General features: G+C 40.4%; 1 protein-coding gene across 2 annotated transcripts in view; it reads right to left on the bottom strand.

Moving 5' to 3' along the window:
* Positions 1 to 4984: 4984 nt before the first annotated feature.
* CPZ (carboxypeptidase Z) overlaps positions 4985 to 24743 on the bottom strand; it is a 34985-nt gene continuing 15226 nt past the window's right edge. For both annotated transcript variants that reach the window (XM_065660121.1, XM_065660128.1), the window contains 7 exons: positions 22494 to 22690; positions 21377 to 21538; positions 15397 to 15555; positions 11760 to 11895; positions 10549 to 10688; positions 7782 to 7881; positions 4985 to 6036 (listed from right to left, as the gene is read on the bottom strand). In XM_065660121.1, the coding sequence (XP_065516193.1) occupies positions 5681 to 6036; positions 7782 to 7881; positions 10549 to 10688; positions 11760 to 11895; positions 15397 to 15555; positions 21377 to 21538; positions 22494 to 22690 (1250 nt within the window). In that variant the 3' untranslated portion in view covers positions 4985 to 5680. The remainder of the gene's footprint in view (positions 6037 to 7781; positions 7882 to 10548; positions 10689 to 11759; positions 11896 to 15396; positions 15556 to 21376; positions 21539 to 22493; positions 22691 to 24743) is intronic.

Genomic DNA, 24743 nt, shown 5'->3' with positions numbered 1-24743 from the left:
AGTTGAGTAGCAGTCATACCATCCTGTCCTCCAATACACAAGCTATGTTTTTTAGAAGTCACCTTCTCCCTGGATTATTTTCATATAAAAAATGTGTTGCCTATATTCCTTTCTTCATACACGTAGGTTATCTATCTTTGTATATGTATGTTATTTATCTCACAAATATTTACTCTTTCTACAGGGTAAGAGCAGTTTGACTTTTTTTGGTAGATTTATGGACTATTTTATAACTATATTTGTGACTGGCATTAAGGTTGACTGAGACATCCAAGGTATGACTTAATGTTCTTTTCAATACTGGATTTTATGGTTCAAATATATATTTAGCTGAAATATTATTACAGACATAAAATGCTACTTAATGTCAATGTAAGAGCTATGCTGTCTTATTTTTGGTTTAGTTAGCAGTACATTGCTTTCTACAATATATCGTTTCATATTTGTCTGTGATTTTTATCTATGAAACTTTATTTATGCTATCTTTATTCCTGTTAATGATGAATAAAGCAGTGAATTCTGAAGTAATTTTTTATTAATCTAACTTACATGGGTTTCACTGGTCTACTCATTGTTAATCATGTATTATTGCTGTCATCTTCATTAGCTCTGATATGGGCAGCTTCAATAGAAATTCTTACTTTAAAATGGATCACTGCTGTTACACCCAAACTAATATCACTGTGCAGCTGGGGAAAGCAGGGTATAGTAAGCCGTTGTGATGCTGTGATGCTCCCCTTCCAACCTGACCTTTATTTTCTCTAACCCTGCTCAAGTGATAACTACCAGCGATGGCTGTAATGGATGCATCTTGTGATGGTTGCATCAAACTCAAAGATAGGCACACCAATTACTGTCACAGCCAAATCAAACTAAAAATACCTTCCCCACAACCTTCTTCCCAAGCTCAGCTTCACTCCTGACTCTTCTACATCCTTCCCCCTTGAGCAGAGCAGGGCGATAGGGAATGGGGGTTATGGTCAGTCCGTAACACTTCATCTCTGGTGGTCCTTCTCCTCACTCTGTTCCTTTGCTCTGGCATGGGGTCCCTCTCATGGGATACAGTCCTTCAGGAACACCCTTCATCACACACTCATTTAAGCTGACCTCGTGCCAGAAACAACATTATCACCAAAAGGCGCCTACAGAGAAGCCCTTCTTCTGGTGTCCACTTATGTGTGATGGGTGGCAGGAAGCAGCACACTTCCTTGCAGAGGTCTGGCTGCCTCATCAAAGAAGCCAATGTGAAGCCGTTTGGCAGCACAACTTGAGACTACACAACATCAGAAAAGATAAATGTCAAATAGGATCTCTCCTCTGACATGCTGTAAAGACAAAGACAGCAAGGGAAGTATACTACAACCTTCCCATCCACTCTTTTTACATTGTGGCAGCTTCAAAAGACAGATCTTGCACAGCAAAGAAAGACAGCAAAGAGTACCTCTGACAGGAGCTTTGTAAGGTGTATCAGCTTCAGCTCACATTTCCATCCAAGCCACATGGACGGGTCCATTCTCTGTTGTACCTCATCTCCTGAAGGCTGAATCTTCAGTGCTTCGTTGCTGCAGGGGGGATGCCCAGCCATCACAGATATCTCCCAGTCTGTCTGCAGGCATCACCACAGAGACACAGAGACTTGTCTCACTTTGACAGCTGCTTTCATAATAGCTAAAGACATCTCTGGCTTGTTTTCCAATTGCACTGCAACACTACTAAAGTGACGCACAAAAAGAAATGGCACTGGCTTGGCAAACTCTGCTTGACAGCTGGTTCACAGGACTTCAAAACAGATTGCAATATTGTTTTAGGGTGTTTCCCTTTAGATGTTAAACTGAGGCATGAAAAGGAGAACAACTGTGTAAACACAATGAAAAATGATAGCAGGAGGAGCTCCTACTAGCAACTGATTTTGACACTTAAAAGTTTTATTTTAAGGCACTTAGCTTAAGATGCCTTTCTTTTCTATCTTTAGGGAAATAAGGATGTTCCTTCCTATATATGGGTGGCCCAAAACTGAGGCATCATTTTGTTACAGGAGCTGAAGATGTCAACAGCTGCAAACTTTAATGCCTTGATTTATTATAGTTATTTTTGATCTAAAAAGTTTTTATAATCAAACGGACCGAAATCTTCTTTGGTATAATTCATGCACACCGATTGTGACTGATCGCCTGGTATTTGTTGTATGTGCTGTTGACTTTTTTCTGCCATACAAATGAAAGATGAATTGCATGTGTGACATAAGCAGACCTTTCTCTTTGCTCTTTATGGTTGTAATGTTGTTAGATTTGCATGCTTTGACTTCTTAGTAAGATTCATTTCTGGCAGAGCGATGAGGTCTGGCCAGTTGGCAGGTCAGAACAGTTATTAATGAGATTGCTTTGTGCAGATGAAGTTTGGCTCCATGGTAGAGAAGCTCCCCTCTGAAATGAATGTGGAGACTAGGAAATCAATTATTAAGGAGGATGTTACAAAAACGTATGCCAATATTGTTCAATATGTGGTTGGAAGGTAATTGAAAAAAATTATGTAGGCTCTGACTTAAAAGGAGAGGGAGTCTCATGAACACGCACTATAATTCCTGACAGCACCGTCTGGCTGCTGAACCTGTCACGCTCCAAAGCAGCACTGGAAAAAGGCCAAACCCATTCTGTAAAGCATGGTTTGAGCATGATGGTGACTGCCAGGGAACTTTGGCAGCTGGTTTTCACTTCTTCCCTATGTTCCTTCTATTTCAGCTGTAGGATGGCATGTTTCACTGAAGCATTTCAGCCCCTCTTCAGAAAGTATTTAATATGCTCCTAACTTTATGTTCTATTAAACTCTGCACACAAGCATGTTCCAGAGGGGTGCATGAGAGAGCTGATCTCTGTACTTATTTTCATGTATTAATTACAGAGCTGCCTACAGCTGATTAAATTTCCACCATTTACAACTGTTTTAACCTTATTATAGTTATGGGGTGGGTTGTTTTAAGGGGTTTGGGTATTTTTTTTTAAACAAAACCGTATGGTCTCAAACACACATTCCTTGAATGAAATAAATATTGAAGAAGATTTATGTAATCTAGTCCAGTAAAAAAATTCAACCCAATGCTTCCTTTCCCAGATAAATGTAGAACTGAATCTTTGTTAATCTCAAATGACAACGGAAGTGCGATGCTAATTTTATGTTGATATTTTACTGGTTGTGACCAATCCTTCCTTCCTTCCTTCTTTTCATTTCTTTCTTTCCTGCTTGTTTTCTTAAAGCACCAATAAAGGTGTCCTAAAAACTAATGTAAACTCAGATAGAATTTTGAGAGCTACCCAAGAAATTCTGGCAGTCTTTTCCATCTTCAAGGAACTGAAAACTGGAGATTTTATCTTACACAAAAATGGAGTAGTACCAGAAGACTGAAGCATATTTTTTCTCAAGAGCGTCATCATTGCTTCAATGAGCTTTAATTTGTCCCATTCCTACAAGCTGTGGCGTGTGAACCAGCAGAAGTCTGATCTTAACTTTCTCTCTGCTGGACACCTGCTTTTGTGTATGAGATGGTGAGACACAGGGAAGCTACTATTGCACTATCATACAGATTTAACATTAATGGTATAGGAGCACAGAATACTAGCTTTTCACACCTTTATGAACTTCTCAGAAAATAATCTCTCCCAAATCTTGCTTGCCATAGGCTATTCCAACTTGGGTATCCAGGAAAGAAGTGGATTTTCTGCATTGTCATTCTGTTTTGCATTTCAGCAGGCTTGGGTTTATTGCGAGAACCTAGGAAATACTTATGAAAAACATCTTTCTAAGTGTGTAAGGCATTATGTGCATAAAAAGAGCAGCTAAAAGCCAGCAATTTGGCATATTGTTCTGCTTTTGTTAGCTTTACCATTGGTTGGTGGCTTTGAAAAAAATAATCACAGAAAATAGTAATAACTATTACTGGAAATAGAGTCTGGAGGTGTATCTCTTGTTCACTTATCTTTGGTATACTTAGGATTCAGAGTTTCTTTAACTTGGCAGGCCTGGCCAAGGAACACTTACCCATGTGCATGCAGTACATTCACTCCCACATAATTACTTTGTTAATGCTATGAAATTGTTCTTTAATTTTTACATAGTCTCCAGTCCTGGAGACAATCATGCACATGAATAACAGATCCCTAACTTCAATCAGATTACAACTGGGAATAAGGTACTTAGGCATATGCAGCATCTGGTTGTAGAATTAAGATCATTCATCTCTTGGGTCTTCTTAGGCAATTATAGTACGAGATATGGGCACATGGATTATAGAATTCATGCAATTTGGGATTCTTTAACTAATATGAGAAAGAAAGCTTTTAGCAATCAAAAGGCAATCCAGACAGCTAATCCAGCAGCTCCTGCAGTAAATACAACAGTTCCCAACAGTCACATTCATACACTGCACAATTTAGATCAGGGAATACTGTCAGTATACAGAGTTCATCAACAACTTCAAGCCAAAAGGAAGTCTAGGCCTGTGTGTTTCATAAAAATTATGGATTTTTTTTGAATCACTCTAAACACACATTACATCTGATGTCTGACAGAAGATAGCATCTTGTAAAACCACTATTCACCTAGCTTTACCCAACTATCTTGAAGGAAGTTTGTGATTTCTTTGGTGTCAACAAGTTCCACTAACAAGTATGTAGATTCAAAAAAGTGCATGATTTTAACAAATTTAATGCAATATGTCAGATTTTAACCTCAATTCCTCACAAATTCTGTCCTGTATTTTCCTACGTCATAAGATATGAGTATCTCCAGTAGTAAAAGTATTTGTCAGTACTCTGCTGAAATAAATTAAAAATCTATTTGCTTAACAGATTAAAAGCTGTTTAAATTATATTAACACTTAAACATCATAAAGATTGGATACTCTGGCTCCCTGGAACAGAGTTTACTTCCCAAGCCTTTTTCTTGATTTAATGGGGCTACTCATGATACAAGTTTCAAAGGAGGAAGCCTGTAAAGATTTAACACTTTTAATACACATCTCCAAAGGATAACTTCTGAAAAGTACAAGTTAAAATGCTGTTATTGATACTGACCTGCCCATAAGCAGCCCATCCTATTGAACATATTACTTATTCAGATGCAGATTTATTTCCAGATTCCTAATTCTTAGTGTCTGAATCCACATGATGGATTAAAAAAAAAAAAAAAAACCAAAAAATCACCGTGAGTTGTATTAGAAGAGTTAATTAACTGAATTAGAAGAGTTAATGAACTGAATATGCCAAAATAAAGTAAAAAGAGGAAAGAAAAGCATTTTCTACATGTTTCTGGAAGTTGCTTTTAGTATATAGTCATTACTGTGTTAAGACATGTACAGAAATCCTGGGAATATTTTCCTACAGGTACTTAGAACCTGATAAATAATGAACGTGATGATTAACTATATAGGCAGAAGTACAGAGCATTACCAAGGAAAAAATTGCATAAAACCTGTCCTTTGAATGGGTGCGCACCATTGTTTTTAATATATAAAACCACTTGAATATATTCAGTTGTGTGTAAAGAGAAAATGAAAGAAGTAAGCAACGCTTGAGTTAGCAGTGTATTTTCAAGTTAAACAGATTTAAATATTGCCAGGCGCAGTGAAGGTATCTGGAGTTGGGTGGAAGGGCAGCAGAGCAAGGTGAGCAGAGCACCATGATGCTCTTCAGCGCTGCTTGAGAAGCCACAGAGGTTTGTGTAGGTCTAGGGAGCTGAAGTAAGACCACCACCAGGGCTTCTCCCTGCCTGGTGATGACCCACCTCGAGCTTCAGGCTGCCCATGTTGGGCATGAGGGTCATATAGTTCCAGTGGGTCATATGGGTCGTATATGTCTTCCATTGAGCGGCGGAGGAGTTTGTTGGGCCAAGTATCAATAGGTCGCAATACAAAATCTACTCGCCCAGCCCGTTTCATCTTGGTAGGCAGGGTGACCCTCTTCATCACCCGGCTGTATCCTGGTGCTTGGGCACTGATTACGTATGTCCCTGGAGGCAGGAGTCGCCAGTAGTCCCCGTCAGCAGCTTAGGAAAGTAATCAGCACAACAAAACTGAGTTTAGTTTTCAGTCTTGCATCCCTTATAGTTACATACTCACATACACCTGCATGCACAGACAGCACAAGCATTTAGGGGGCAGGTTTTGAAAGGATCTCAGAGTTTGATTTTGATTTTGAAAGAAATTCAGATGAAAGCTCTTGAATAACAACAAGAGACTCAACCTGTGAAAATCTGGCCTTTGGGAGCTAACAGAGTAAAATTCACACACAAAATGTCAGTAACTGCTGTGCCTGTATCATAGGGAAGGGAAGCTCTCCTTTGTCTGCTTTCCCAGGGGTACAAGGAGTAACTCCAAAGAGATCAAATGAATTTAGAATTATGTGAAACTTAAGAAAATGAAAGCAGAATCCAGGCTGCAAATATAGATATGGCATGTAAAGGAGCTAAGAAATCCCTGCTTTTATTATATTACATTCAATTACTTTGTAGACATTATAGCACGTAAGACTATGGAGTCAGAGCTGCAGCTGGTATAAATTGCCATTAGTGTAAAATGGGTGTAAATTTCCTCCAGCTGAAGGTTAGAGCCTACAGCAAAAAACAAGGAGTCTTAAAATGGAATATTTACTCTTCATTTTATATTTCGTTTATTTTGAATGTTAAGTTTCTTAACTCAGTTAATGTTGCAATAATGCTATTTTCTCATGGAACTTCTCAGTCTTTTTTAACACTGAAATTAAAAGACATTTTGATCATATGACATTCTTAACCCCATCTAACTCAAGAACAAATACTCCTTTTTCCTTCAATGTAAACACATTTTGTATTTAATTCTTAATTCTTTAAAGGTCCACTGCCAATGGAAAGCCATTGTCTGGGAAGAAGTTTGAAAAAGACCCTAATTCATGCCAGAGTCTCCCACCAGCCTCAAGAATCTGCATCATCTCCACTATTGTATCCCCTCTAATATTAGTTTTTTTGAAAGCTGGAAAGCATCCACTACATTATAAACCATTCTGCCTTTCCAAATTGATTCAGCAGCAATCATTACCATTCATGTGTTCTATTTTACATTCCTATGGCCTATCCTCACTGAAATCAATAATAAAATGAGAGCATTGATTTCACTGAGGGCCTAAAAGCTCAGAACTTTATGACTGTGAAAATTAACAGTTGCATATTTCTCAGTACATGTTTACCAGCTGGCAACAGGTATAAAGTGAACATAATTCAACATTCTAGTTTTTTGCATTTGATATAACTGTTGTCCAAAATCTGCATATATTTATGTTTTTCCTTATGAAAAAAAGGTTGCAGGCCTTCAATCACTGTGGTTATTCTTATTGTTAAAGTCCATGTGGATCCTACTCTAATGACTGTATGTCATGCTTACAATATTTCAACTAACTTATTCTATCAGGGCTGTGCACCTCCGCATACTGAGTTTCAGCCCCTGAGCAGGGTTATTACCATATTTACCCAAACATGAAACATAAATGTGGATTTCTGACTCTCACTGAAGACACATTGGCTTTGATGGACAGCAGACAGTTCCAGGTGGAAGTTTTAATACAAGTACTATGTCATCACAGAGACACACCAGATTCAACAGCCAGTTTAACATGTCTTCTCTCTTGTTATTGCAGAAACAAACCCACAAGTGAGCCTTCAATTCTCCAATAACATGCCATTTCTATCAGATATGACAAGGCTTTTGCAGGTTAAGCTCTCACCCTGTCCCACGATAAAGCTCAAACTAAAAATATTACCTGTTGTGACATCATGCTGGATGCCCCTGACTGAAATACGAGCATTTTTTATTGGGTTGCCAAACTTATCAGACACAATTCCTTTTATTCCCCGGTGAACCTGGCAAAACAAAGTGAAGTTAGATGGGAGTCATTTATTAAAGTACAACCTCCTCTCCTTCTACAAGGAAACCCCTGCAGAAAGGAAACAACTTTCAAGAGGTTCAGCTCATTATAGAGGCTGTCAGGTGTTAATGCCCCTTCAGATTGCATCTTCTATTTTGAGAGCCCAAGGGAGCAGGGGGAAAGGGGTAATTGAGCAAGTGCTTTTCTGGGCTAAGTGTGTGGCTCTGCATTGAGAGATCCTTCTCTGCACAGATCACTGTCACCTCATGATCTGCCCACAGTATTTAAAGACAGTTTCAGAATGTCCACTCTAGACACAGAACAACAAAGAAATGAAAAGTTAAGGCTTAAAAAAATAGTCTGATGCTCTATACACAACGAGAAGGCATCAAGTTAGCTACTTGAGCTTGGGACTCATCACTCTGCTGCCTACACTTCACTACATGTCAGAATGTCATGATAGCAGTGTGTATAATATCCTTTTTCCCTTCTCTACAAGCACAGAACCGAGCTGCTTGAGCTGATGGGAAATGTGGTTGGTGACAAACAAAAGAGCGATGTGAACTCTGACATACAAGGAGGTGCACAAGCAGCTCACTATATTTGAAATTCTGTAAACCAAAACAAAACAGGATAAAATCACAGTATTTAAACACTAAACCACTTAAAGGTGGTTTTTTTTTCCAATCTTCTGAAATGAAAATGTTTTCTATTGGAAACTCTATATGACCTTTTTAAGTGAAAAGTAATTTCATTCTAATTTTCCCCTGAACTGCTATGAACAACTTGAGTTGTTCTTCAATTTGCTCCTCTTTCTTTCTTTCTCTTCCTCTCATCTTTCCCTCCTTATTACCCTTTGTCGTAAAAGTAGAATAGAAAAAAGAACAAAGCATCAAAACAATGGAAAAAATATATTTTCTTTTTTTGTAGGACTCTAGAGATGTTTAAAAATAAGCATTAAAATATCAAACTACAGTCATTCTTCTTCTAGTGACAGCAGGTTTTTATTTAAGATGAGGCTGTGTTTACACTGTCTTGTTGAACAGCCATACTGTGTGGTACCATTCACTGGAGGGTTTAGGAAGAACTCAGTGTAAGGACTTGAAAACTGTCCCTTAAGAACTATTATGATGAAGCACTGCAATTTGTTTTTCAGCATGGACTTGAGGATTTATCATATGGACAGTGGATAAATCTGGTCATAAGAGTAATCTCAGACCCAAATTTAATTTATAGTGTAGACATACTCAAAGCAGTATGACCTCATCCAAGTTCAATAACAATTTTGCAATTACAACATGACAGGATAGAAATGACAAAATTGAAATTTCTTTAACAATGTTGATCTGTTTTGCTTTAGTAAATACACTATTTTTCATTTTGCCTCAAGTCTGTGCCACATAAGTTTGGGAGAGTGTTTTGATATCACTTCTGACGGAGAGAAGACATCAGTGTTTATGAAAATGAATTCCACTTCTGCTTGTTAAGCCAAGTAGATTTGTACACACACCAAACAGCCTGGTATATATCAGAATAAGAAAAGTTTGAATTGGTTATGGCAGACTTAATCCTTATCAGGAGTAATTCAGTCATCCTTATCTACAAAGTTGTTTTGCTTACTGTCCTGCATTTACTCAAAAAGCTTTTCTGACATAGACTTCTACAGTATCTCACACTATAAAAATCTTTACATCTTGAAGACTTCAATTGCAGTATATATGGATTTAACCCAGCTCCATTTGGATTCACTAAAACTCATTTTCATCAGACAGCTGTAAAATGAAATGAGTTTGGTGGTCTGTACTATAGACTTTATTGAATGATAATACTTACCACAAGTAGCAAGAGGTTGCTTAGAAAGGCCATAAAAACACTCCTAACAATTTCAGATTACTGCATACTCAATCAAAATAAGGCATGATAGAAACCTAATTTACTAATGGCTGAGAGAAAGATGAGCAACTTCTGTTTCTGTGTTCACTTACTTATTGTCAATGAGGTATTTGTTTTTTGCTGAGCTTAAACTTATTATTAAAAATTACTTTTAAAAGGCATGTTTTAATGCTCACAGAGAGTTGTTCCTTTAGAAGACCAGGCTTTAGATCTTTTTTAACTGCTTTCCTACAGAAATAAAGCTTAAGAGTGTGAAAATGTAATTTATAGCAAGATACTTAGAATCTTCCCATTTTAGTCTTCCCATTTTAGCGGAGTTTAAATCTCCTGCTGCCATGCAGTAGGGTTTGGGCCATAAACATGGAATATGGAACGGAAAAAAATCAAGGAAACTCTCTGGACAGCAGATCTTGCTGGTTTATTCTTCAAAGAAAGGTTGGTTCATATTTTTCTGAATAGGTGGGGTTTTCCCTAGCAATAAATTTTGGACAGTTGATTTATAATGTTGCACAAAGCATTTACAGACAATTCCTCTTACACTTTTTTTCAAGGCTTTTACAGTCTTCCATCTCCATCTTTACTGCAATATAGGCAAAATATTATTCCTGTGTCCTGCTAGACAAACTGAGGTACTGGGGCCCCTGGTATAGTGTGATGATTGATTTGGTGCTATCTTAATAAATAACTGGGGAAACAGGAGAGAAACCAGTATTGATGAAGAATGAAGAAGAAAAGCTAAGCACAAAGGTCTATAAAAGCAGAGCCATACCATTTCCATGTAATTCAGAAGAGCATCTTTGTTTTCATGCCAGATTGTAAACAGTTCTTCCTCCAAAGGAAACTTTTCGCATCCTACCTCCACGGTAACTTCAAAGCAATTTGTGTGAAGGTAATTAAAATCTGCCATACCTATAGGTTTAAAAAGAGAAAGGAGAGATCATGAAAAAACCCTGTCACCCTTCACTGGAGCTTTGCTGTTGCAGCCAGCTGAATGCAGTCCCTGTGGATGTGGATTAATATCTTGTAAAGAGTGTTTGCCAATATATGAAAACTATTCAACAAATTCAGAATCCTACGACTCATTTCAACTTGAAGTTAACTGATAACAATGATGCTTCTTTCAGGCCAAAACCCATAATTTCAAATTATTATTCACCTGACCAAGAATCAGAGATAGAGAGATAAGGATTGGTTAATCATGGTAATTGGGTAATCGGCTGTATCAGAGGTGATTGCCAAGGGTCGCCAGCAAAGAGATGACCTTTTGTCATTATGATGTTCAAAACTGTTTCTGTACAAAAGACATTGGATATAATTTTCAGAAGAATGTAAGCCAAAAATATTTAAACCCAATTCTCACTCATGCCCTAAAGCTTTCTAAATGCCTGGTTTCAACATAATTATTTGGGGATCCAGCTGAGTCCTATTTGAAAATGCAACTGCTGAAAATTTATGAACACTGATATTTCATCCATGCCAGTATTTCAGAAATCTTGAAGAAAATGAAATGCTTTTATTGGGAAAATCAAATTAGCAACCCATGCACAAATGAATGGGATGTTTGTCTCTGTTAGAGTTTTCCCTGAAAAAGAGTTATTTTAACCTGACTGAAAAAGCAGCACTTGCATAGTCTGTAAGATGAATTCAAATTCATGCCACTAAGGAATGAGAGCATAGCATTAAGCATTTATTTCTACATTTTGGATTTGAAAACTAGAATGGTATTATATGTATTAAATTTCACCCTTGTATAACTTGCTAGCTTTCCTAAGGTTATAGCAGGGCTGAATATGCCCCATGGTATTTGAATAGAAATGTTAACGTACATTTTGCTACTTAAATCAATTGCAAGTTACATTTTGCTTAGGTCTGACCTAAAGCAAAATGAAATTAATGTGATTATTTCTTTCAAACCCTTGTGTCTCATAAAGGTCACATAGAGGTTTTACCTCACTCGATATGACGGTAAAGTGGTTTTACCTCCAGTGAAGCTGTACCACTCAGCACCATTTATAATACCTCCGCGTTTGACAAAATTTCCACCACAACGAAGTTCGGATCTGTCCGAGATGACTGGATGTGCATCTGCGTAGGCTTTTGCCAGCATTTTAAATGTCTGTAACAAAAGGGATTGAAATACATTTGTTTTCACGAACTCTAAACACTGTCATTGCTGTTAGTAACTAACTATTGCTGTTGCAAGCCCTGCGTCCTTGAGGCTGATGGAGGGGGTGAACCTCCATTGGGAATATATGCTGCAAGGAAGTTTTCACTTGTCTTCTTCAAGGTCCTCCTCTGCAATTCAATACATTTAGCCAGAGACCACATTAAATACCAGTGGATTTTGTGGTTTTTGGCTTTAACCTGTCAGCTGGGGCAGGAGTAGGGGGCTTGTTTGGTTGTACTTGAAGTCCCAGGTTTTAAAGCAGAAATTGGCTCTCCCAATTATGTTTAAGCTCTTGCTATTTTTACCTCTTCAAAAATACCCCCATCAGCCTCAGCCCAATCAGATCTTCACATTGGCTGCTGCTGTTTTAAATAGACAGTGTCAATTTGCTTTGCACTTATCACTCACACAGGACAACCTGCCAGTTTGATTTCAATGACAGTTGCTTATTTGTGGGGGCAGAAACCATTCCTAAAAAGTGAAGGATAGGATGTGGTGATGAAGGATGTCACCACTGGTTTCCTAATAGTGTTGATACTGATGAAGTGCAGAGGACTCACCACCCAGAAAGGAAAAGTGACAGGTACATGTAGTGAAGACAGAAGAAGCAGCAGTGATCTGCAGAAAACATTTCTTTGAATCAGGCTCCTGCCAGTTTCCTCTAATGCTCATTCTAACCTTTTACAGAAATCCCCCCCTCTCCTTTTCATTTATTTGAACCTCATCTACAAAAGCTATAATTTCAGGTTTCAATATTCAAATGACACCAATTATCAGATTCTACTAGAGCCTGTTATTCAGCATCATGTGTTTCATTGCATATTGCTTAGGACAATGTGCACAAGAAATTGGGTGGCTACAAATCTAGTTTTAGGAGTGACCCTAAAGCTTCATCCTTGATGTTGTCATCAAAGATGAAGACCAAAATGCCCAGGGACACAAATTTGATCTAATATTTAGAGCATGTTCCTCAATTTTCCCGAAGACATCTGCAGATGTTATATTTCCAGTAACCAAGTCCTTCTTCTCGTGTTTCTCACCAAGAGGCATAAGACTTTTGCCTGGCTGCTAGTGCAAGTGAACAAAGATGGGTGGTAGTGAGAAGAGAAAGTGAGAGGTACAAAATCAAGTAAACTTGATTAAAAAAAGCAAGTTAAAATGTCCTTGGATAGCAACACATTTATTATCACATAGCAACTAATGTATGACTACTCATGGATTTCAAAAAAGTTAGACATTTAGGTGTCATACAGTGGACAAAAAGGGAAAAAACACAGAGGAATTCTTGTGACATTGGAAGCATGATGATTCATTTGGTACAATGTGGTCAGTGCTATTACCTTGGCTAGCACATTCACCCCACTGACTGTCACAGGTTGGGTTCTTCAGGGGAGGGAAGGGAGTGTTTCTGTTCACCAGAGGGAGAGATCTTGAGTAGGTATGCGCCTTCCTTCTTGAGTGAGTGCAAGCACCAGTGCAGATTCTTGTGCAACAGAAATCAACAAAAACCTGCTAAAAACACCCATCTCCACAAAAGCAAAGAACCTGGAAGGTTCTGGATCTTGTGGGCTGAACCAGACACAAGAACGTGAGTGTAAGAACATGGTCCAGCTTTGAGACTCATTGGCCTCAGGAGGCACCAGACCAGACTAAAAATGCAGGCTAAAGAAGCTTGAAATCTGCAGTGTCATCGAAAAGGTGCCAGGAGGATCCTTCTGCTACACCATGAGGGATATAGGGAGGTGGCAGCACCCAGGTGCATTTTCAAACAAGGCAACCTGGTTTGAATATACTTGCAGAACTTGACTCTTCTAATTCCAAGCCATTATCTGCACTGCAGCATTTCACAATGCACTGCAGCCAAGGGTGCAAAACGGTTATGGCTAATGTATGGCAGCTAAAATAAGCTGCTATATTTCAGGATGCAGGTTCCCTGGCAGCAGCAGCTGCAGAGGACATTACTTAAGTGTGGGTCACTTCACAGGTACAAGTTTTATAACTTTCTGAGTAAAATCTAAAGTTAACATTGTTAAGGTTCTTGTGCTGACTCATTTGAAAAATTGGTTGTTATTGAGGACATCCCCAACCCTTCCCCATTGTCTTAAACTTCCAAGTTTGCACCTAACTTCCTAGGCTTTGCAGCCACTGACTGTGCAGCAGTCACTGATATGAGGTCTTACACTGTCCTGCAATGTCACAAACCAGGGATGTCGTTAGGGCTTCCCCAGCTGTTCACTGCAGTGGGACAGAGCACTTTGTGTAACTTCATCATTTCACCCAAAACACTTGTGCTGTCTCTGGCTGGAGACGATGGAGGGACTGCTGTCTTTCCATCCCACAGGTGAACTGCTTGATAAGTCATGTGGCTATATTCCTCCACCATCTACACGTAAATCAGGATACCATTAGCCCAGGCCATGGGATATAAGTGCACAGGTTTATGATTTCCCCTAGTCCTCACTAGGAGCTTCTGTAGCATTCATTACTATTCACCAGGTATTTCTTACATGGCCTTTTTACTGTGCAGCACCTGGTTTATTTTACTGCTAAGTCATTGTCATACCTATGTAGTCAGCACCTATCGCACAGCTCAGAAGAAATGGATTGATACAGAAAACATTTAACAGTCATAAATATTTAAATATTTAATGTGCTGGTGAGAACTGTCTCTGGGAGAAGTCAGCCCAGAGATGTGCTCAAAGATAACACATGCTTCAGGTGAAAGATCAACTTCGGGCTATTTTCAACTGCTGTTTGTTATATAAAGAACCACTTTTCCTTAAGAGGCCAGGGATACCTTTAACATATGCTAGAAGGCTGAAAAACTAGCTGTTCTCCTAGTGGGCATGTCGGCAATGAATACTAGATTGAAGAAACCAAAGGGAAACAGGAAAGATGGCAAAAAATTTCACAGAAGATTTACAGTGAGTCCCAAATGGGGAACTTTCCAGGGACAAGAGGGGAAAACCATTCCCGTTCATCTGACCTGCAATAAATGTTACAAGGCTGCCACCATATGGCAGCCAGCCTTTTTTTCACCTACAGATTTCAACAGAAAGTAACTGCTGGTCAGGATTGTTCTTTTTGTCTGGAAATCAGTGGTAAAAATATCACAGCCTGCACCATTTAAATAGTAAAAGCCTGGCTTTTTCTAACCCTTGCCTTGTGAAATCATTTTTGGCCTCACAAAACATGGGCTGATCTTTACAAATAAAGCTGATAGTATGTAAAAGATCCTACATTTTAAAGCATGTTAATTAACTGCATAGATCATATTTTATATATATATTATACATATGTGTGATTTATTACATATTTAATACATACCTGCATGCATATACACACATATGTGCAATCTAAATAAATCAAAGTTTGTTACTTGTTAAAAATTTCTGCATTTCTACACATGGAAACCACACTGATATGCTCACTGTGCAAAACCAATATTACCTTCTCATCAGGTGTAGGGGAGAACATTTTTTCTTCCATAGGATGCCTGGAGTAGTCATAAGGATAGGTCACAACCAGCTCACCCCCATGGAGGCTGGCAGAAAGCACAAACGGGATAGACCTCAGCCACTTCATCACTGCTTTTGTCTCAGGGGCCACCTGAAATCCAGAAGAAAACAAAACAGCTATGAGTAGTCATGCAGCACCAATGGGATTTGATCCTGGGCAGGATGACACCCAGTGGAGAAGAGTGTGCCAGAGAGGAGAGTGCTCTTTGGCTTTTCCATAGAATCACAGAATGGTTTGGGTTGGAAAGGACCTTAAGGATCATCCAGTTCCACAGCCCACGCCAAGGGCAGGGACACCTTCTGCTAGACCAGGTTGCTCAAATCCCATCCCAAAGGTTAATGGAGAGAGAGCATCACTTTGCTCCAGCGAATAGATGAGACACACCGCTCACTGTTGAAAAACTTGGGGGGGGGGGGGGGGGGGGAGAGAAGAGGGAAAGGGAGGGAAAGTGGAGGGATAAAGGAAGAGGAAATTTGACAGAATAACAACTTTTCAGTACAGTGGCATTTTCAGCAGTTCAAAGTGATGATGGCAGCATTTTAGGCTTGAAAAATCGTGGTGTTGTACCACTACCTGCAAACCAGCTCCTTATCTAATTTCATCTCTGAATCAGCAGAACTGACTTTGGATGGATAGAGTGGAATATGAGGATCAATTTGTAACTCTCAGCAATCACTGGAATTGTCTTATTTGTTACCCTCTGGTCTGGGTTCATCTGCAGATAAAACTAATGTATGTAATGCACAGCAATGTCTGCAGTTTACCTGCAGAGAACTGCTGCAGGTAAGATACATTTGCCTTTCCAGCAGTCGATGCTCAGTAAGAGTAGCCAATGGAGTGGGCACCGGCCTCCCAGAGATACTCGGGCACCCATGTCCCCATGGCATGCCGGAGACTCCTCCCTCCCCTCTTCCTGAGGAGTAATTTCACGGACCTGCTCTGGAGTTAGTTAATTCTTAAGGGTAACACTGTCATCTGGTGGCCGATCCCTGCACGCCAGGCCTGACACGCTCCATTCCCTCGGAGGCGGTGAGGTCCCTTTCCTTACAGCTTGCGAAACTAACAGGGGAAACACTGCATATCACCCCTTGCTTTGCTTCTATCAGCTGTTAGAAAATCAGCCAGCCAGGATCACGGAGTGACTAATGACCAGTAACAGTGAATCAAGTGAGCAATGTGCAGGAAATAGTCACAAAACAAACAAAAACTCTCACCCAACAAACAAGAAAACCTAAACCTCTATACAACCCATATACATTAGGTTACAATAATATCTCTTGTAATGAAGGGCCCAGAACTGAATAAGGTATTCAAAGAGCGGCCTCACCAGTGTCAAGTACATAACAGTAATGCTTGTTTTCTTTGGAACAGTCCCTATTCTGCTATGGGTAAATCGCAGTGGGTAGGTAGTGCAAACTTGGGTGTAGAGCAGAGGAAAATGCTGTGAAGTAGAGGTGCACCATGGATGTATTACAGCTCTCAGCAATGAGGAAAAAGCCATGTCTAAATACAGTTTTACCTGGAATTATTTAAGAAGATATTATCCTGCCTATTCCTGACCTAGGCAGGACGGCTACCTCCCTTCAGGTGCCATAGCTATTAAATGAATCCTCCTAGTTTCCAGGTTTCCTTAAAATGCAGTTCTTCAACTGAGCTGAACTAGTGCCTCCAACCACTGCAGCTGTGCTATTTGAAAAGGCAGTACCTTGCACATGGGAAGAAATAGGAACCTGAGGGTTCCCGCTGCTGTTAAGGTAAATCATTAAATCAGTAGTCTGTGGTTAGCATATGGACATGTCAGACTGTGCTGCTTGTCCTCAGGAGAAACAGGTCAGGCCAATTTTGTCTATCAACCTAATGGAAGCCTCTGAATCTCTGTGTCACAGCCCTTTCAACCTTGGTATTTTAAAGAAGCAACTTAAATGTAAGTTGAGATGCAACAGGTAAAGTCTGACCAGCTCAGGAACACACAAAATGCACTTTGTACACCAGACTTTTTTGTGCAATGGGGAAGATCAGACACAGAGTTTCCATGAAGAGCATGACCCAAGCATCTTTAAAAACGTAGATAAAGGGAACTCTGAAAGGACAGGACAAATGCTCTGAACTTTTTTGCAGTCTCACACACCCTGTCACACAAGGGGTGGGAGAAGAAAACAGCCCATCAGGCTCCATAACAAGAAACCTGGCAGTGTTTGAAGAACGCTACCTACAGCAGTCAAAGTATTTGCTTTTCTGGTTTTTGTACAGTGCCCTAGGATGGTCGGATAATGACCGTTATCCCAAGAGAATTTGGGACTGAACCAGACACTCACCTGAACTCTGAAAGTGCTTTATTCATCCTTTGAACCCATCTATTTGAAGAAGGCATGCTAAGGCACATGAAAAACAACAAGGTGCTTGGTGACAGCCAGCATGGCTTTACTAAGGGGAAATCCTGCCTGACTAATTTGGTTGCCTTCTATGATGGGGCTATGGAACTGATGGACAGGGGTAGAGCAGCTGATGTCATCTACCCGGACTTGTGCAAAGCGTTCGACACTGTCCCACACGACATCCTTCTCTCTAAATTGGAGAGATATCAATTTGATGGATGGACCACTCAGTGGATAAAGAACCGGCTGGATGGCCGCACACAAAGAGTTGTGGTCAATGGCTCAATGTCCGGCTGGAGACCGGTAACGAGTGGTGTCCCTCAGGGATCGGTGTTGGGACCAGTCTCGTTCAACATCTTTGTCGCTGACATGGACAGTGGGATTGAGTGTGCCCTCAGCAAGTTTACCGATGACACCAAGCTGTGTGGTTTGGTTGATACCCTGGAGCGAAGGGATGCCATCCAGAGGGACCTTGACACGCTTGTGAGGTGGGCTGATGCCAACCTTATGAAGTTCAACCATGACAAGTGCAAGGTCCTACACCTGGGTCGGAGCAATCCCAGGCACAGCTACAGGTTGGGCAGAGAAGAGATTCAGAGCGGCCCTGCAGAGAAGGACTTGGGGGTGCTGGTCGATGAGAAAATGAACGTGAGCCGGCAGTGTGCGCTCGCAGCCCAGAAAGCCAACCGTATCCTGGGCTGCATCAAAAGGAGTGTGACCAGCAGGTCGAAGGAGGTGATCCTGCCCCTCTACTGTGCTCTCGTGAGACCTCACCTGGAGTATTGTGTGCAGTTCTGGTGTCCTCAACATAAAAAGGACATGGAACTGTTGGAACAAGTGCAGAGGAGGGCCACGAGGATGATCAGGGGACTGGAGCACCTCCCTCATGAAGATAGGATGAGGAGGTTGGGGCTGTTCAGCCTGGAGAAGAGAAGGCTGTGTGGAGACCTCATAGGGACTCTTCACCAGGGACTGTAGTGACAGGACAATGGTTAATGTGTTAAAACTTAAACAGGGGAAGTTTAGATTGGATATAAGGAGGAAATTCTTTTATAATTCTTTTATAAGGAGGGTGGTGAGGCACTGGAATGGGTTGCCCAAGGAAATTGTGAATCCTCCGTCCTTGGCAGTGTTCAAGGCCAGGTTGGACAAAGCCTTGGTTGGGATGGTTTAGAGTGAGGTGTCCCTGCCCGGGCAGGGGGGTTGGAACTGGATGATCTTAAGGTCCTTTCCAGCCCTAACTATTCTATGATTCTATGATTCTAAGAGCAGAAAACCTTATAAGGTGGCTTGTAAGGGGCTGTGAGCAGCACTGCCTGCCCTATGGATCCCTGTTTAGTGGTGCACAGGGTGGCTGAAGACCTGGCACCAAGCTTTCACTCTCTAAGCCTCATAGCACCAGCATTCCACAGGATGCTGCTGCCCCAGAGTCTCAGCAGCTCTCTGCCCTGCCTGTGCTGCCGCAGCTCCCACTGCCTGATGGCAGAATCAGCCCTGCTTTCAAAGAGTGGTCTCAGGCTGCAATTCAGAGGGCAAGGGAGATATACACAGTTTTGTTTGAAGTGCTTCTAAATTCAGCCCCTCCTCCTGACTAGATGCCTGCACAAGTCATGAAACACTGCTGTGTCACAGAGGAAACATCCTACTGAAGTGGATGTTGTGGAAAATCAGGAGTTTCAACATCACTATTTTTATCCTAGTAGCACTTCAGTGACATCATGGATGGTGATTTAAGTTTTGCAATGTGTACATCCTGGTTCAGCTCCACTGGACGATAGCAGACGCTATCTGTGTCATTCTGGCTTTTGACTATTCACAGGCTTTTCCTTTAATGTGGGTTTTGATTTATTTTTTTTTTTTTCACCAGGGCTGTTGTTTTTTCACTCAGAAGAGATCAATTCTAAAGTGTTCATCTCACAAGAACACTGGGACACAATTAGAAAACAGCTAAAATATTTCTGCATAAGCACCAGGAATGGCCAATATCCTTTTAAACCTGAATCTCATTTCTGTCGATTATACTACAATTAGCCACTGTCTCCATGGCTTTCAAAGATTTCTTTTTTCCCTTTTAGAAGCAACCAGACTCTTTCCTCGAGACTATGCCAGCCGCCACTGGCACAGACTTCCAAATTCTGGTTGAATCAAGCCAGTCTAACACACTTAATTTCAGATAAAGCCTGAAGCCTCTCAGTCTGAGCCCTCAGACCACTTATTACAATAATTCATAACTGTGGGGAGCAAATTGCACTGTACAGCAAGGGTTACGGGCAAGCAAGAGATCTCCTGAGTTTAAGGGATTGGCTGGGAGCTCTCTTTCATTTTCTGATCTTTATACAATCCCCTGCAATACTTGGATAATTACTTTAATAAGGCAGATAATAAACCCTATTAAGTAAATGAAAGCTCAGAGGCTGGTGCTGAAACATCTAATCTAATGTTTTTGCATGCACAAAGATGACTACTGTAGGAGCCATGGGTTAATCTGCCTCACAAAGCTGAAGTTCATTACAGGAGAGCTGATTTTGCTGTCCCATGGTACCACTGGCAGAGAAGAGAGATGTGGGGCTGTGAGATCGTATACTGCCAAGTTTCTGATCCATATGAAGCTGCAGTTAAGACTTTGTGGTGCCATTCAGGTCACAGGCAAATTGTTTCCTCATCAAATCATAAAGATTTGGAGATGCTTTGGGCTACGTGCATGAAATAGAATAAACTTCTTGAATTAGTTATGTTGAAAAATAATGGTCTAATACAGTGAGTGTTGCTGAGTTTTCACAACCTTGCATCTTCATGTGTACATTATCCTGAGGAACTGAAGTGATTTTATCCAAATTTCATTACTGTAAAATGGAGTACCAAAACACTGGGGTGGCATCAGAGATGCCTGTGTGGTTTAGACCTGGCTTCAGGTAGTATGGAGCTTTGCATTCCTGGGCATCACATAATGTGAAGCTTAGTGATGATGCAAACAAGTCCCTGCAGAGCTGCCTGCGTCCTGCTCCCCAGGACTGGAGGCAGCAGCAAATCTCCCTTCCAGCACCACTGCAGCTTCACAGGCTGTTGCCATTGCTCCAACTGATTACAGTCATTTTACAACCATCCTTTTTGTGGAAGGTGATGCCATACAACTTCGTGTAAACCTTTTTACATTTTCCAAGGCAGAAATCACTGTTGCATCAAACCTGTGAGGAGCTTAGTGCAAAGACAGCCAAATCGATAAAGTCTTTAGCATGCTCCCAGAGCTTATATCACTAATGATGAATCATGACACACTTGTGACCCTCTTCTAACAGTCATAATTCTTAATTTAAAATAGCAAAATCCAAATTATCCACAAATTTTCCCAATTTGTGACACCTGCCTCTTTGGCCTGACCTACACCATGATTTTTCATGCCAATTCTGAGCCTGTCCAGCTTAGTCCTACTTATAAAATCTGATTACTGGAGAATGATTTCAGACCAACCAATCTCAGCTTTTTAATTCATGAGTTGCTCTCTAGTATATGTGATTCATAAAATATGTAATTCATACCTTACCCCACCAGTAGGACTGTGGAATGGGGATATGGTCTAGGCGGGCCCCACGAATCCCAGCTCTTCTGTAAGCCTCAGACGTCAAATCAGGGAAGTTTCTGTTCAGGTCCAAGTTCTGAGCTGTCTGTCGTCCGACAACCCATCCATTGTAACCAGCTCCCTAATTGATAACGTAGAAGCCAACATCAGAATAACTTCCTGTCTCAAAATATCACGTTGTGGCAATTATGTAAAATGCCATTTTAATTAAGAGGAAGTTTTAAAAGAAGTAAACTCAAAATGTCTATACTGTTACAAAAACACACTTATTAATCTTTTTTTTATCCCCATGAACACCAGCGCAGTAACTAGAATGCAGAAAGATTTCACTCACCAGTGATGTGACTCATGAGAGGAACACAGCAACTTCTTACTCAGCACAGAGCGGCATGCAGAGTGGGTTAGAGGAGGAGAAAAATGAAAATACAGCTGATGGTCCAACACAGGATTATGCAGAATGCAATAACCTCAGTCTCATACAACAGACAGAACTCATCATATGAGCAGTGAAGAAAAAGAAAGGTCCTATTTTTCATGTTAATGGTGTTAGCGATAAAAGTGAGGTGAAAAAGAAGAATGTTAGGTAACACGTAATAGAACTTTTGCTTTTGCAGGTCTCCTTCAGACACCAGCTAATCTCTGAAAAGTGCTATTCATTATGGAAGTGTGACAGTACAGAAAGTATTCACATGTTATTGTTATACCGGCTCTCCTAAATGAGGAAGAACACCTATTCCATAGCATTAAACTACATTTCCTTATAAAATAACTAACAGTTATTACAGTGAGTCAGTGGGCATTCTGTTCTAGAACTGATAGCAGAGCATGCTAAATGTGTGAAAAAATAACAGTCATTCCCACGTCATCGCATGCAGGCAGTGAAAACGAAAACATGGCTCTTAGGTCTATTTGCATCATCTTTGGAAAGAAACCTACCAACAAACCAGCCTTGGATTCTGGCTGCTGATTATTAACACTCCCTCCCATACATGTTACTCCCTTCCTCCTTTGTCCTTTCCCATGGGGAATTTCAGAAACATGAAGCCCTAAACATTTGCTTATAAAAAATCTTTTACCTCTTCTGCAGCCAGTTCATACCCATCAGGGTTCAGGGAAGGTAGGAGATGAATTCTCGTGTTATTAATCAAGGTCTGGATGCGAGAGTTCCCGAGAAGATATTCCGAACACAGATACTGTGCAAGGTATATTAGTAGTTCTTTCCCCACAACTTCATTTCCATGCATATTGCCAATGTACTTGAATTCTGGCTTGACTGTGGAATATGAGGTAATGAGATACTTTAATTTGATTATACCTGGATGACTTCCAGAAGCAAAGTAACCCAGATAGCTTACTGATGAGTCAGAAAGTTTTATTTACACTAACTCAATGCATACGTTCCTGTAAATAGCACACCAGTTCCAGTCAGTTCAACAATTGAAACAGTGTGAAATAAAGTAAGTCCGTACTTTCAGGGTCCCAAACTGTATGAGGCATTCATTGCTCTGAGCTTTGCTGAGCTCATCGTTAATTGTGAGCAAAGAATGATGCAAACAAAAATGCCAAGGCATGGCTGGAAAGGAACAAAATACACCCCTGGCATTCTCATTTTCCTTGGGTAAATTGAATGCCTTATATTGTCACAGATCCTAGAAATGACCCGCAGATGCATAATATATTACCCCTCTATTTGGAAAAGAAATTGGATCGTGCATAAAAAGTGGCTTTTAGGTTAAATAGCCTTGAAATAAGACTATTAGAAACATATAATTTCACTGTTCCCCACAGCTATTCTCTCAATCTCCATCCTTCCTTAAAGACTAATGGAAAGTTTAAAATTGATGCACTTTCGAGACACCTTCTCCTGTCTATCCCTTGATCTTCGTCTTTGATCCTGGCCAGCCTCAAGCAATAGACACTGGACAAGGCATGGCACAAAGCTATTATAGCAGCTTGTTCAGGCTGGCAAAACCTCCAGCTCTAAAGCTATTTCCAGCCTCTTTTATGCTGTCCTGAGCTGCATGAAGCAATAGATTTAGAAGGAAATGCTAGATAATATGTTAAACTACCACCTTTTATCATGTCATATCACAGTTTTAATTTAAAAGTCTGATTCATAGGCTTTGTGTTTTGCTGGCAAATGGAGTATCAGCGTAAAAAGATACCTATAACTTCTTTTCTTTACACAAGAGAGGAAGGATGGTCAGACAGGAAATAGTTAATGTAGATCTTCGCTCTGTGTAAGATGTGTAAGACTGGGACCTTGATGAAGTTTAAAGTCACCTCAAAATACCTCTACACCATGCAAGGCAACATGGCCAAGAGTAAACAAATCTAACACCAGTCTTCTCTGCCTCCCTTGCAGCATAGCACAGACAGGACACAGTCACTTGACCTGAGATGATAATCATAGAATCATAGAACAGTTAGGGTAGGAAAGAACCTTAAGATCAGCTCTCAAAAAAGCATTAAGTCAGATGTGGTTCCATTCTGCTACACTGCTGAGGTTGCTTTGGTGCCGGAGCTAGCCCACTGAGAAGCAGCCCGAGGCTTCTGGTATGCTGCAATAGCCGTAGCAGTCACCAGATTCAGTTGGGTACTATTTTTTAGCTGGGAGCTGGTAACTGGAAAATAATATCTAATACTCCCTAAGAAAACGATTGGCATTTAAGGATTTAAAACATTTTAAAATCTGGCTCTTGTTTCAATGACGAATATACAAAACAGAGATCAGCACTGGTCCCCATTGAAAAAAAGCTGTGAGGACTCATATACCAAAAGTATTCAACTGCTATGAGAACATAAATTCCTGGTATCATTTACCCGCTACACTGATACGTATTGCACTGACCTGAATCTCTGTTCAGGACTGTTTTCTGTGCTGCTCTTGCTCTTTTTTGACGTCAGTGTCCTTCTGTGTCTGAGGCCTTCTCACAAGTTTTACATATTTTAGGATGTGAAGGACTAGAGAAGAACAATACTTGTAGGAAGTGTGTAGGATTTGATGGTACAGTGATAAATAAAAGGAGACTGAGGAAGTGGTAGATGATGGAGAGGGCAGGCAGGTCAGTAACAGAAAACAATTCCAGCTTCTTTGAATGCTGGACACAAATAAATAATAGCCATATCACTGCAGCCAAGTGCACGGTCATACATCTAGAAACAAGGAATGTCATCCACAGTCATAAGTGGAGGTCATAAAGATATGAAATTGCACCGGGACTGTAATTGCTACAATAAATCATCACCTATCACTTCAATTCAAGAACGCAAAGGAGGAGAAAAGTTTTTGAATCAATGCTTTGCACAATTTAAGCGATATCCCA

The sequence above is a fragment of the Lathamus discolor genome, chromosome 1 (assembly GCF_037157495.1).
Source record: "Lathamus discolor isolate bLatDis1 chromosome 1, bLatDis1.hap1, whole genome shotgun sequence".
Lineage (NCBI taxonomy): Eukaryota > Metazoa > Chordata > Aves > Psittaciformes > Psittacidae > Lathamus > Lathamus discolor.
The sequence above is the reverse complement of the archived record's forward strand: the minus strand, read 5'-3'. Positions and strand labels throughout refer to the sequence as shown.